This window comes from Heloderma suspectum, chromosome 16, assembly GCF_057233095.1.
Source record: "Heloderma suspectum isolate Gila_16-S chromosome 16, 16-S_ref, whole genome shotgun sequence".
In the NCBI taxonomy this organism is placed as follows: domain Eukaryota; kingdom Metazoa; phylum Chordata; class Lepidosauria; order Squamata; family Helodermatidae; genus Heloderma; species Heloderma suspectum.
Window position 1 is genome coordinate 2,398,618 of NC_139473.1, and position 14,008 is coordinate 2,412,625.

Consider the following 14,008-nt stretch of genomic DNA (forward strand, 5'->3'; position numbering starts at 1 on the left):
GCTCCCTATAGAGGTTTGCCTGGCACCTACGTTGTACTCCTCCCAGTACCAGGTGAAGACCTTTTTATTCTCCCAGTATTTTAGCATTTTAGCTTCCTAGACTTTAAGCTCTGGTGTTTTAAATCTGTATTTTAAATCTCTGCATTGCTGCTACGTTTTATTCTGATTGTATCATTATATTGTGGTTTTAATGCTTTCATATTTTATATTGTTTTATCCTATGCTTTTTGGCTTTAATTTCTGTGAACCGCCCAGAGAGCTTTGGCTATTGGGCAGTATAGAAATGAAATAAATTAATTAAACAAATAAATAAAGGTAAGTACTCAGGGGCTAAGCATATATTGCAATTCCACAGAAACACAGAATATGTGGTGCCAGGCACAGGTTTCGGCTTCTCAAGAAGCTCAGTTTTCTTTACAAAGCAAGTGTCTTTATCTTATAGAGCAAATATGCATTTGCTTGTGTGGGCTCGCACTGGCGAAATCTCAGAAGGAAGAGTCACCGATAGGCTCCCTAATAACGCACTGCTTATTCAAACGAGAGTACTACCCAGGTGTGTTGGCACTTACACTACCTCCCACTATCATCACCACCCCAGAAAAGATGAGGGAGCTTATGCAGGGCTGTGTAGTATGCCATGCAGAAAATCCACAGGGGGTGGCACTGCACACATAACTCTGCTTCCTAAGAAGCTCAGCCACCTTTTTTTTTTTTTTTAAGAGGAGCCAGTTTCTAGTCCTTATGAATACAAAGAGACACTGAGAAGCATGTGAGTAATGCTTCTGTGAGCCAGAGGGGCAGGCGGATGAGATTTCAGAGGGAAGGGAACTGCATAGCTCCTCACACTTCCCTGTGATTAACAGAAGCAGAATTATGCCAAACAGTAAACACAGCAGAAATATGTTATGCAAACTGAGAAAAATGCATAAATTATGCAAAATGAGCAACTTTCCACAGTCCACGTGACAGATCACAGAACAATTTTTTTTTCCAGGGGGAGAAATTCTCTTTTGTTTTATTTAGCATGGAGGACACTACACCCCTATGCTCCGGTTCGGAAGGCAACTGTCCACCCCACCTAGGAAAGCCCACTTATACAGGGCTAGATCCATATGAAGCGAGTTAATCTTAGGAGCCACTGAAATCATTAGGAGACATTAGCCATGGCTTAAGTCCCATTGATTCCAATGAGAACCAAGTGTAACTAATTTAGCCTGGTTCCAGTCCACTGTACAGAGCACCAGGAACAGCAGCTGTTCTTCATTGCTGGCTCTGCCCTTGGTGCTGAGTGGAATTTGGGCTCCCCCAAGGGCTGATAAGACAGCTCACGCTGCGGGAATATTGAGAGCCGCCTCAGGAACTGCCATTATTTTTTACTTCTCCCAAGACAACCTTTGTCTCTGTGGACTGAAGGTGGTGAAAGAGCTTCCTCATTATTTGATTACATGACCACTGTATAATCATCCACGTATAATTTACCTAAGCAAGGTAACGACTTTTGCAGTGCATTGGCTGGTTGGGTTTAAACTGAACTAGGCTAGGAACCTCTGATACAGTTGTAATTTTAAACAGAGCACTCTGTTTAAAGAACCTTCCTGAAACAGCTTGGACTACAGCTCCCATCATTCCCAGCCAGTCCCAACACATCTGGAGGGCACCAACTAGATGAAGGCTGATGTAAAGTCTGTGGGTACAATTTGGTTTGTACCATTTGAGAACATTTATTTATTCATTCATTCATTCATTCATTCATTTTGGGGGCTGCCAAGGAGATAGCAGTGGTTAAAGGTTGTCATTGCTGTGCATTTCATTCCCAAGCTTTATACACTTATTATACACTTTAACTTCTCTCTTTTTTATTTCACATTTTGTGATCATTGAAAACATTGCATGCTGTCTCGATGTTTATAATGGCCATTGGCTATACAGTAAGACAGATCAATTAACTGCCCCACCTATGTAGTGCTAAGACTAGATATATGAAGATGCTGCTGAGTGTTTGTGTCTCTTGCAATTGTTTCTTTTCATCTTACCTTTGTTATTGTAAGTTGAAACTTTTAGTGTTATGTTGTATTTTTAACTGTGATCTAAAAAATATTTTTGTATGTAAACCGCTTAGAGATATTACATCAAACAGTACACAAGTATGGCTAATAAATAAATAATAAATGAAGAGACGTTGGTGAACAGGCAGGTACAGCAATGGCAGAATTGGAGGGTCATTTTGGTTGCTGAAAGTTTTAGGAGTTGTTACATTTCATGAAATTTTGTCCATAAAACTGGACCACAGCTCGGCAGCAGAGCACATAGCTTGCGTGCAGAAGGCCCCAGGTTCAATCCCCGGCATCTCCAGTTTGAAAAGGTTCAGATAGGAGGTGATGGGAAAAGGCTGTTCTCTGACTGATATCCTGGACAGATGCTGCCTGTCAGAGCTGGCAATACTGGGCTAGGTGGACAAGTAGTATTTCCTGGGGAAAAGGCAGCTTCCAACTTTCTACATTTTTATGACTCCTTTCAAGCTGAAATCGACCACCAGTTTTCCAGTGGGCCCAGGGGAGATCATATTTTGAGACAGCTTATCCCTCCCCCCTTGCCCTCCAGAGCCACCCATCAACTGAGTTATCTTCCACAAACAGAATTTTTGTCCAAAACTATTAGACTGCAGACATCTCTGCCGTACAAAGGTTAAACAGCCGATCTGTGCCACAAATGTAAACAAATCCACTACAGCTCCCATTTATTAAAAAGAAAAGAAATCCCATCTACCAAAGCTCATTAGGTCTGGGAGCAAACAGTACGAAAGGAATGCAGCACAAATAAGGGGCCATGTATTAGACCCATCCCATGGACAGAGGGCCTCCTTCTTCCCTTCTGTTCAGTCCATAGCTCCAAGGGGCCGGAGGGCCAGAGGCTGGTGAGGGCGGGTCTTCACAGCCTCTTCCCTACATTTGCAAGCTCTCTTTTAAAGGGGAGGGGGGAAGGTATCTAAACCTTATACTTACAGAGATAAGGAAAAACACAGAAGCAGAACGCAGTGGTTTTCCAACGGTGTTCCAGGGAACCATGGGATTTCTCAGAAGCTTATCAATGTTAAGATCAGTAACAGCAGACGAACTTCCCTGAAAAACAGCCCGCCCACCAATACCCATAGGCGATCCTCTCAGTTCAAATGGTGCAACAGGACCGCCCAGGGCCCTCATGAACTGACTGTACAACTTAGAACATGCTCATTAATCTTCTATGGATTCCTCAAGAGACCCACAGAGGGTTCCTTTGCAATGTGACCGTACTTCCTTTTATTTCTTTATTTACAGTCTTGTGATCCCACTTTTCAGTCAAAAAGGCTCTTGATGTGGCATACATGCAATGGATAGAACAAGCCAGTCCCTATCTGCAGGCTTACGATGTAAAAGAAAGACGTGGCACACAAGGAAAAGGGGATGGAGAAGGAAGAGGGAGAAAGATGAAGCAGCCTTTCTGCAGGGCTGGTGGAATGGCGTCACTCCCCCTCTCATCTCCCTCTCTATAGCCTGCTGGAACGGTGGATGGTAGCTAATTTAATTCCCGCTACTTCTTGCTTAGGAAGCCTTCTTATAAGAAGTCAGGCTATTTGCCCATCTAGCCTGGTATTGTTTATTCCGATTGACTGTGACTCTCCAGAGTCTCAGACAGAGAGGATGTGCAAGGGATCAAATCTGGGATCTTCTATATGCAAAAAAGGTGTTCTACTACTAAGCCACAGTTCTCCCCCCAAAGGCAGAGAAATGTAAAAGCCACTCCTCTGTCCAACCTTTCAATATCACCCCCCCGCCACCACCACCCGACCAATGATGGCCAAGGCACTGCTATGATTGACAAGCAGAGGAAGTATTAATTTCCTACTGATCTCTTAAGAAAATCAGTTGGACTCGATGGTCTTGTAGGCCCCTTCCAACCCTACTATTCTATGATTCTATGATTGAAAAGCAGAAAGGGAATATTTACCCTTCCTCTTCTTGACAAATACAGCAGTCATTTTGCCTTAGCTTCTGTTCCTGGTTTTGGCTGGGTTCACACCGCACACTAACCCACACTTAGCAGCTGTTGAACTGTGGGTTGTTGTTGAACCGTGGGTTATCGTGTTGTCTGAACGCAGCACATTTTCCTCAGGGTGGCTTGTTAACCATGCTGTGTGGCTTATTTTTCCCCAACAAGCCACCTTAAGAACCAATGGTTTATTGCTGGGTTGTTCAGGGTGGTTAACGAGCCACCCTGCATGGTTAATAAGCCACCTTGCGGAAAATGTGCTGCATGTTCAGAAAACACGATAACCCACCCTGCGGAAAACGTGCCATGTTCAGAAAACACGATAACCCACCCTGCGGAAAACGTGCCATGTTCAGATGACACAATAACCCACAGTTCAACAACAACCCACACTCAACCACAGAGTGTGGGTTAGTGTGTTGTGTGAACGCAGCCTTTGCTTCACGTCTGCATTTAATTCATGAGGGAATGCTTGTTTCCCACCAAGCAACGAAGAAGAAAGGAGAAGGTAGAGATGATGAGGTTCACCTTACTTTTCTACAAACTGGCAGGAAACATGCCTAGCGGCTTTCAAGTAACACCCACCACCGCCATCCCAGAATGATAGACTGGGGCCGAGAGCACATGCCTTCATCCTGCAATAACTTCTCCTCTCACCAGCATTATAAATCAAGGCGCCAAAAAGCCCGAAGTGTCTGTCTCCATACACATAAGACGTACAATTCCCTAGCACGAGAGAGAAAGGCATTGTTCCAAAGCAACAGCCCAAAATATGTATATCATTTCCTGTTTTAAAAAACAGAGGGGATAATTTTAATTTAAATCAGGACCAGAAACATTCCAGGCTGGTTAGGTGGGTCATGAGGAGAAATGCCATCCCACTCACCCCCTCCAGCACGTTTGCATCTCAAGGGTTAAGAACGTGTGGTCTGTCAATACCCCCTTGGAAGATATTACAGCAACACGTGCTCCCCTCTCCCTCAGTGCCCCTCCCCAGAGAATCAAAGATGACACATGAGTTTTGTCTAGACTGATGTATTACCTGTCATGAACCTGCACCTTGAACTCTGTCCTGATTTCCCAAGACATGGTATGACATGGAGCTAAGCTGACTCTCTGGGTTTACCCAGAGGTAAGAGAGGCTCCTCCTTTGCAGTTATGATTAGCACACAACCACAGAAATAGGAAACTGGCAGGTTTACTTGTAGGTAGCAGATTCTTCTGATGCAGACTTCATCAGTGCAAAACGGTGCATCTTGTTCTAGTTCTGGGAGAACTAGAACAAGTTAGGAAGCAAAACAAGGCCCAGCCTGGAATAATTCTGAAGGGCATTCCAAAACCTGGCTGGAAATCACAAGTATACAGGTTCTACAACCTTTTCAAGGTCAGGTCAGGCCATCTGCATGGTCAAAATTACTACTACTCTATTCTCAGTTTTAACCTGCCTCTCTTACTCTGGCTCCAATTTTTCCTTACCAAGTGTTGGCATTCCTACAGATTTGCCTGCCTGGGTTTTGATCTCTTGGACTCAGCCTCCAGTTCTGCACTAAAATATCAAACCAGGGACACAGTTTGCTCCTATGCAGACATTCCACTAGGCCTTTTTCCTTGAAGAAAGCTCCTTTTTATCCAAAGCATCCTCATCCATCTGGCCCAGGGCTCTGCATTTTTGCCAGCAAAGGGGGCGGAGGGGAGACACAGTCCGAATTCTGCACCCAGAATGAATTACGAAATGATACTCATTTGCATGTGTGACCTTTGCATAATTATTCTGTTTCCCAGATCTGAGCTTTCAAATACTGAAAACATTTTTTTGTGATGACTCCTTAGCCAGAAGGCAAGGAGAGAAAAGACGACAATGGGGTTTCATCTTGGTGAGGCACTGTAGTTCAGCAAGCAGGCCTAAACATTCAAGGGGCATTCTCCACAAACAGAAATCTCTCTGCATTGTGGGGACCTAATTTTGCACTACTGCTGGATCAGGACTAGAGATAAGGATAAAATCTGTTGCTTTGCTGTCTTCAAAGGCCCTCTTTCTCAAGAGGAAAAAGCAACTAGCTGCAAGGAAGTCTCCCAGTGCAGAAGAGGGATTTGCCAAACTCTCATGCCTAAGCTGCCATAGCTGTTGGCGGCAAATCAGCCAGGGGAACTTCTCAAAATCCTTCAGCAAAGGAAGAAGGATTCCTCATGACAGCAAAGGCTTTTACTTGACCTAGGCCACATCTTCATTGTTAGATGACACCACCTTTCCACAGCTGTCAAGCCTCAAGATCAACTATTTGGGGGCGGCAGCCTCTCTGGAAGTATCTTCCAGGGCAGTCATCTGCCCCTCAAGGGCAGAAAGGCGCACCCTCTGAGCCATAAACTCTTTGGCGAGCCATTCCACATTGGTGGCAAGGCGGCGCAGCCACACACCTATCGTTGTCAAGGGAGGTGTTTTCACCTCTGGGAGGAGCCCCAGGTAGGATCTCAGCTTCTTCAGCAGCAAAAGTGGCAACCAGTTTGTCCAGAGAGCCTGCCATGGCTTCTTCACATTCCCAAAGGCAAGTGGTACAACAGACCCGCTCCGTTTCACCTATGGCAAGCCAGCAGAGGCCCCATCCTATTCTAGCCACAGGTAGCCCAGTACATGCAAGGTTCCCTCCTCCTGAGGAAGTTGTGCAGCTGAAAGGACGAAAATAGGAACTTCCAACCTAAGCTGCTGTAATTCTTGCTGCGTAAGAGTAATAGAAAGGGGTAGGGCGGGGGAGAACCCAACAAGGGCCCTTCTGTGAAGCTACAGACTAACAAGAGTCCTGCTGCCTCAAAGCACTTTATGTTCAAAATCCTCTCTGAACAAGGAGGAAAAACAGTGCCTGAAAGGTGGACAGATGCAGAATGCAAATTCAAGTCAGAACCCATTAAGTACCAGCAAAGGACAGGTGGACACCTGCTGGCAGGTGGGCACTGCAGGAAGAGAGGGAGGGGAGAAGTCCTTGGCAACTGCAACCGCTTGATCCCTTTACTGGATAGCAGGCTGAAGAAAAGAACTGCCATAACTACAGACTGGATGTTGGGTACAACTGAGGTTTAGAAGGTACTCCCAGATGAGGCTTTTAATGTGAGATGGCTAGGCCTCCTTCACACAATTCTACAGGGGGTCCACGTGACGTCGTAAGCCTCCCATCTTTTCCCACCACTTCTCCCATGTTAAGCTTGCCATGGAATATCCCTTAAGGAGGGACAGAGCTGAAGGGCAGCACAATCTCTGCACAAGCGTGGAGAGGAAAATGCATGGTTGAGATTGAGGCGCAGTGGGAGGAGTTGCCCCGGGGAAGCTGGGTGATGTCTTGGGAATGCCCCTCCCTTGCTCTACTGCTTGCCATGCATTTCTGGTTTCAGGGCCAGGCCATTTCACATACTGCACCGCAAGTACTTTCACCTGATCTACCTGCCCTCAGCCTTAATGAATTACTTCCTGGAATGAGGTTTCCTCAACCCAATGGCCAGCTGCGAATGCTGTGAGTTGGAGTCCAACCTGGAGGGCACCAGGTTGGGGAAAGTTGGTCTAGAAGCACCACAGTGATCAGTACCACCCAGTGCCAACTCTAGGGCTATTTGAGAGACAAATGGACATCTTTTATAATATTTCGATGCTTTGGGCTACAGTGGAATTAGCAGAACTACTTGAACACAGTTGCTCCTTTTACACCTGACAAATACCCCTCTGCCTGTAGCTGGCTCCCTAATCTGTCCACCAGGGCAGGAAACTCATTTCACATCATCAGGCACGGCAGCAAATTCACCAAGAGAAGAGCTGCAAGAGAGCCAGGAAGTCATTGCACAGTTCAAACTCACCAATTAGCAACCAGCCATCCAGATGGTGAATAAGCCACCCAATAATCAGGGCTGCTTCCAGCTTTCTGCTTCTTGGCATTATCAGAGAGGGTATGGCTTGGCAGAGACGGGAGCAGGGGTCACCTGAAGAACTGAGCCCAACAAGGGGTAATAGGAAGGCCTCTTCTACCCACCCACCCACCCTGCAGTCCAGAACGATTGTTCTCCAATCGGGCCAGGGAAGCCCACACACACATGCTATTCTCACAGCCCAGCCCATCTCAAGGTTAGAACAGGGATGGGGTTAACTTGTGGCCCTCCAGATGTTTTGGCCTACAACTCCCATGATCCCTCACCAGTGGCTGGTGCAACCAGTTGCACTTTTTGTTGTTGTTCAGTCGTGTCCGACTCTTCGTGACCCCATGGACCATAGCACGCCAGGCCTTCCTGTCCTGCGCTCTCACCCTTGGCTTAAAAGAACAAACAGGAATAGTGGTGTACCCTAGGTCTGCTATGCACTTGCAGTGGGGAGCAAAATCCCAAAGGAACTGTTCTTTCCCCCTGCCCCTCAAACTTATTTGTCTGTCGACATCCCATTATTTAATGTTGACCCGTGCACAAAATGATAGTTTAAAACAGCCTTCTCCAACCTGGAACCCTCCAGATGTGTTGGACTGCAACTCCCACCATTGCCTAGCCACAATTGGTGGTTGGGGTTGATAGGAGCTGTGGTCCAACACACCTGGAGGGTGCCAAGGCAGGAGAAGACAGATTTTTTTTAAAAAAAAATCTCCCTGGAGGTAGGGTGAAAGGTTGTAGCATGACTCTGTCCCTAAAATGTTTACTTTACTTGCAGGGAGTTTTTCAAATGTTTCCTCTTGTTAAAAGATAACACATCCTCACACACCCCAGCCCACAAGGTACAGTCCATGACCGTTCATCACACGGCAACTCATGCTGGAAGATGCTAGTCATGCTGTCAATGCGGCCAATAAGATGACGAGACGAGAAGGAAAAACTACTAAGAGCTCGGCTCGTGGCTGGGACAAAGGGACGCCTGTTGCCTGTGGCTGTAGGCAGGGCTTCAGTCAGCCAGAAGGTAATGAGGGAGGAGGGGCTGGAGTGCCCACCCTTGCAAGGCGGCCTTACGCTCTGGCGTGGGGTGTTCCTGCCCCTCCTCCATCACTCCACACAACAAGATCTTGTGTGTCCCCTGCAGAACTGCTTTGTTAGAGGAGGCTGCTGCACTCGCGAGTGCTACACATTGTCCCACAGCAGCTGACCTCATCAGCTCTATAAAGGCAGGTGCTGTTCATTGTCAGCTGCCATATTCTAGAAAAGAAACAAGAGGCAGACGGGCCAAAACCACCACAACCCCTTTGAAAACAAAAAAAGCAAAAGCGCTGCGTTAAGTTTTGTGAAAGCTGTGGACTACACAAAGAAGCAAATTCGCATTTCGAGTCTCTCTCAGGCTTTCCCTTTTCTCTCAAATGAACAAGCAGCACTGACCACTAGCAGCTCGAGTCCAGCTCATGTAAACTACCCCACAGTGTGACACAAGCAGGAGCAACAAGGAGGATTAATTTCCAGAGGCGAAGCCCCTGTGCAAGTCCACTGCAGCAAAAACAACAAAGATTCTTGTGGCACGTTAAAGACAAATTTATTTAAGCACAAGCTTTCCTGGACTATAGCCCACTTCATCAAATGCAACTGATGAAGTGGACAGTGTCCACAAAAGCTTATGCCAGAATCAAGAAAGATTAATGAATCACTTTTCTCCATCTACAATATGATTGTTTATATATTATATATTTAATAATATATCCCACTCTTCTATCAACAGGTATCCAGAGTTGGTTACAAAAGCAATGGAAAACAAGCAATAATACATTAAAGATAAAACAAACAGCAACTAGCCACAAAAAGCAGCACTTCAAATAAATAAAAACAGCAGCTGAAGTAGATGTTCAAGGCTTGTTTAAACAGAAACATTTTCAGTTTCTGAAAACAACAGGGAGGAAGACAGGCAAATCTCTATGTGGCGAGAAATCCAAAGCCACCATGCCACCATCAAGAAAGGCTCTGTTCCCATGATGATGACAGAGAGAGCAGTTTCCACAACAGATCGTAACAGGTAGATATGGAAGCATAAACAAACAAACAAACAAAACGGGATACAGCAGCTGCCAAATAACAATCCAAATAGCCAGACAAAATAGATTCTAGTAACAGAGCCATAAGTTCCACAAAGTCAGTGCCACAACTAAGAAGGTTCTGATCCAGGCCCATGCAGATCTGCAAATGACGGGGTCTGGAGCAGGGCGCCACGTGCTCAGCTAAGAGGGTGGGGAGGGATATAATGGAGGAGGCACTCCCTAAGGTATGCAGGGCCCAAACCTTTTGAAGTTTGGAAGGTAAGAACCAGCATCTTGGAATGGGCCCAGAAGCTATCTGGCAGCCAGTGCAAAGGAACATAAACCAGCCATTATAGAATATCTCCAAGCCATACATGTCAATAAACAGGTTGCTATATTCTGCACCAGAGCATAGAGCACTGCAAGTCCAATCAAGTGGTTTCTTAAGCATGAGCAATGGTTACAAATCCCTGATTAGGAAGGAGAGGGCATAAATTGGCTCACAAGCCAAAGATGGTAAAAAGGTTCCTGCAAAGCTCTGGGTGATTCCAGCAAGTGAGCCAAGCCACTCGTCCCAGGGAAAGACAACCTGACATGGAGGCTGGCCACCCTACCCTCAGTCACTTTGTTCCAAGGGCTGTTCGCCTATCCTGCACCTCTGCTGTTCACAGCAGCTGCCCTCCAGATGTGTCAGACCACAACTCCCATCAACCCCAATCAGCTTGGCCAATGGAAAAGAAAGGAAACTTTGCACCAGGAGTAGAGCATAAGCAGAGAAAGGTGCTGCTGCAGCAGCAGCAGCAAGAGACAAGCAGAAGCTTAGCAGAAACAAAATCCTAATGCCTGGTGTTTGTTCATTGATCTCTTAAATTTATATCCCATCTTTCTCCAGTTTAGATAGGCCAAAGGTGGGTTACAAAAGTTACAGCTTAAAAACAATTAAATAAGAATCATCCATAAAGACTGGGGCAGGGGGACAACGACATTAAATTATGTTCTTAAAACTATTTCATAAACTTTCTGAAACACTTAGCAAAAGCATAACTGGTGTTCACTCAGCTCCATATCAATCTGGTTCCACAGCAACTTGTGCAAAAGTTAGATCATTAGCACCTCAGCCCCTTTTTTGCAAGCCCAGGTATCAGCAGACAACCCCAGCTGGGAGCTCTTAGCTCTTCCTGCCTGGGCTGGCTGACAGACTTTTCATACTCGACATAGTCAAGAATGTTTTTGGTTTTTTTGTGATGGCAGCTCTGAAGCACAGTGTGGTTGACAGCTTGTTAGGAAGGGTCTAGGGTGAAAAGAAAGAAAATGGAGAGGAAAAACAGGCTTAGGTCTAGCAGTTCTTTCTCTGCGGAGATAAGAAAAAGCCAGGAGCCCTTGGAAGCTAAAGGCAACGCTTTGTCTTCATTTCCAAGACAAAAAGGACACATTTACACGAACAATTTAGTTAAATAAGCTCTGAACAGGACACAGGCTATTCACCTGTGCAATCTTCATGCAAGGTTTTTATTCTGTAATTGTTAAGTTTTACCTGCATTGTAATGTACTGGTTTATTGTTTTATCCAATTTTAACTGTCTCTGTAAGATGCCTTGAGTGCCATTTTTTGGTGGAAAGGCGGGGTACAAATCAAATAAATAAATAAGTTATAGGAAACCTAGCAGGGATAAGTGGGGCTCCAGCAGCCACGACAACATTGAGAGAAAGGTGAAGGGGTTTAACTGATGGATGTGAATGAGGAAGACTTGGAGAGACAGGCTAGACAGGCTGACTGCAAGCCACCTACGAAAGAAAAGACTTGAGCAGCCTTGAAAATAAGTCTGCAAAAGACACCAGTACACATTTCTTTCTAGCTAGCCTGTCCACATCTATTTATTTCTGCCATATATAGCCTGAAAATAAAAACGTCCGTAAGAGTTTCTAGCCTAGTTGCTTGGAGGCTATTTCCACTCACCATAGGTGAGCAGGCAAGTGGCTCTCTACAAGTGTAGATATAACAGGTTCTACTAAAAGATCCTTTAACAGCATTCTGCAGCAAGACATATTTCAGTTAACTGGAGTCTTGTGGAAGGAACAAGAAACAAAAACACTCTTGATTGAAAGCGAGGCTTAGGTAAAGCTGCTATGAGTGCAAGCCAACAACCTCTCTGAAAAGCTTACTTCTGCATTTTGTACTTCGCCATTTACTCTTCCAGGATTTGCTTTGGCACCTCCCATGACAGTTCCAAGGCAACCCCAAAGCAGTCCCACTGGCTCAGGTGCAATCCTGGCCTGTGTTTACGTTTTGGGAAGGTGGTGGTGTGGAAGCAGGAATTCAAACCTAGTGCCCCACAACTGTTTAGCTCAACCTCCCCCAACCTGGTTTCCTGCATCTCCCATAATTCCCAGAATGATGAGATGGCATTTGCAGTCCAACATAACTGGGGGGCACCAGGTTGGAGAAAGCTTTAGCTGCACATCTCCTATTACATTTCAATTCCTGCAAGGAAACAGAGAAATATAGTAGCTGCTTGGAACAAAACAAAGGTGACCAGGCTGCAAATCCAGATCTGTTGAGAGATGTTCTTGCAGGCGCCCTCTTAGACAGAGCTCCTAGAAGCCAAACAGCTTGAAGCTTTCCTGCTAGAGAAAAAGCAGAAGTGGCATTTCAAGAATTCTCACCAGTTATTTTTTAAAATAGCCAAGACATTTGCAGGATACTAAATTCCAAGCCAGAAACTGCATTCCACATTCTGTGCTGTGTTGTTGTATGCACATGGCATGGTATACACACAGCCCGGAATAAAGGGAGTAGCCAAAACCCCACCCAGGGAGCGAGCAGAGGGCTGTCTGTCCCAGGCACATTTGGCCTCCATTCTCAGTGATCTCAAGGAAAGCTTCCTGTCCACTTAAGGAGTTTTCTTAGAGATTCTGCCAGTTTCCACTTATGCCTCATATTTCCATAGTGCTTCCTCCCCAGCACCTGCACCATGAGCCCTGTTGGCAGCTTATCTGGCATCCCATTTTTTAACGGCCTCAGCTGCATGCTCAACTTGAGAGCTGTAAACACCATGTGCTTCCCTTCCGTTTGAAAACAGGGCATATTTATTCGTGCACCAGGAATACATGCTCCAGTGGGCTTCTCCATGCCACAAGGCTGGCTTCTCTCCCAGGGGCCTTCAGGGCTTTTGATGAGATTTAAAATGATCCCACTGGTAGAAAGACACACACACACACACACTCAAGCAAGTTCAGCTATCAGTAAGGGGTAGGTGCTGCAGTCAGCCAGGAGAATATGGGTCACCTGCCTATTACACTGCTACTTACTGCTCTTCACAGGCACTCTTAAAGCCTTTATTGCTTGCTCCACAGCTTCACACACACACACACACACACACACACACACACCAGTAATCCCTCTATGGGGCAGTGCTCTCATAGGGCACACGTGTTTACAGGAAAAATCACCACAGCTATGGTCAAATGATCACAACTTCCACCCCTTTTTGGAAAGCAGTGATAATAGAACAAAGCCCCTAGCATCAAGTAAAATGTAATGTGTTGGGACGAGGGATTGGCTCAAGCAGAAAAATCTGTACCCTAAAGGACACTTATCACAGAGAGGGAGAAAAAAATAAGGGTGTTTCTAGACAAAGCTTTTATCATCCAATCGCCTTGCCTTATCCATGGAATTGGGGGGGGGGGGGGCAGACAACATCTTCCGTTTGCAACCCTTGTTTCCCTACCACTCCTCCTTTTTCTTTCCACACACACACAAAAATCTGTGAAGGAGGAAAGGATAGGATAACTGCACAATGTATTTTGATTGGTAGTGCAAGAAGCCCTCCAGTCTGGAATGAATAAAAGATGCACACAAATCGCAAAAACTCTACATTACCAAACCATTCTATGATGCCAACCATGTTCTAGGATGCTGTATATAATACAAATGCCAAAACAAAACAAAATGTTATGCTCTCCCCACCCCCAAAACATCAAAATGACCAAAGAATATGAACAGCCAGCAGAGTCTGGTGGAAAAAGTCACAC

General features: G+C 45.6%; 1 protein-coding gene across 10 annotated transcripts in view; it reads right to left on the reverse strand.

Annotated features, from left to right (window-relative positions):
- The window catches only part of MYO18A (myosin XVIIIA), a 141,899-nt gene that overhangs the window by 114,274 nt on the left and 13,617 nt on the right, over positions 1-14,008 (reverse strand). For 2 of the 10 annotated variants that reach the window (XM_084823125.1, XM_084823124.1), the window contains exon 1: positions 3,003-3,193. The exons of the other annotated variants lie outside the window; for them this stretch is intronic. In XM_084823125.1, the coding sequence (XP_084679251.1) occupies positions 3,003-3,149 (147 nt within the window). In that variant the 5' untranslated portion in view covers positions 3,150-3,193. Of the gene's footprint in view, positions 1-3,002; positions 3,194-14,008 lie in introns of those variants that run through there. 10 annotated transcript variants of the gene reach the window in all.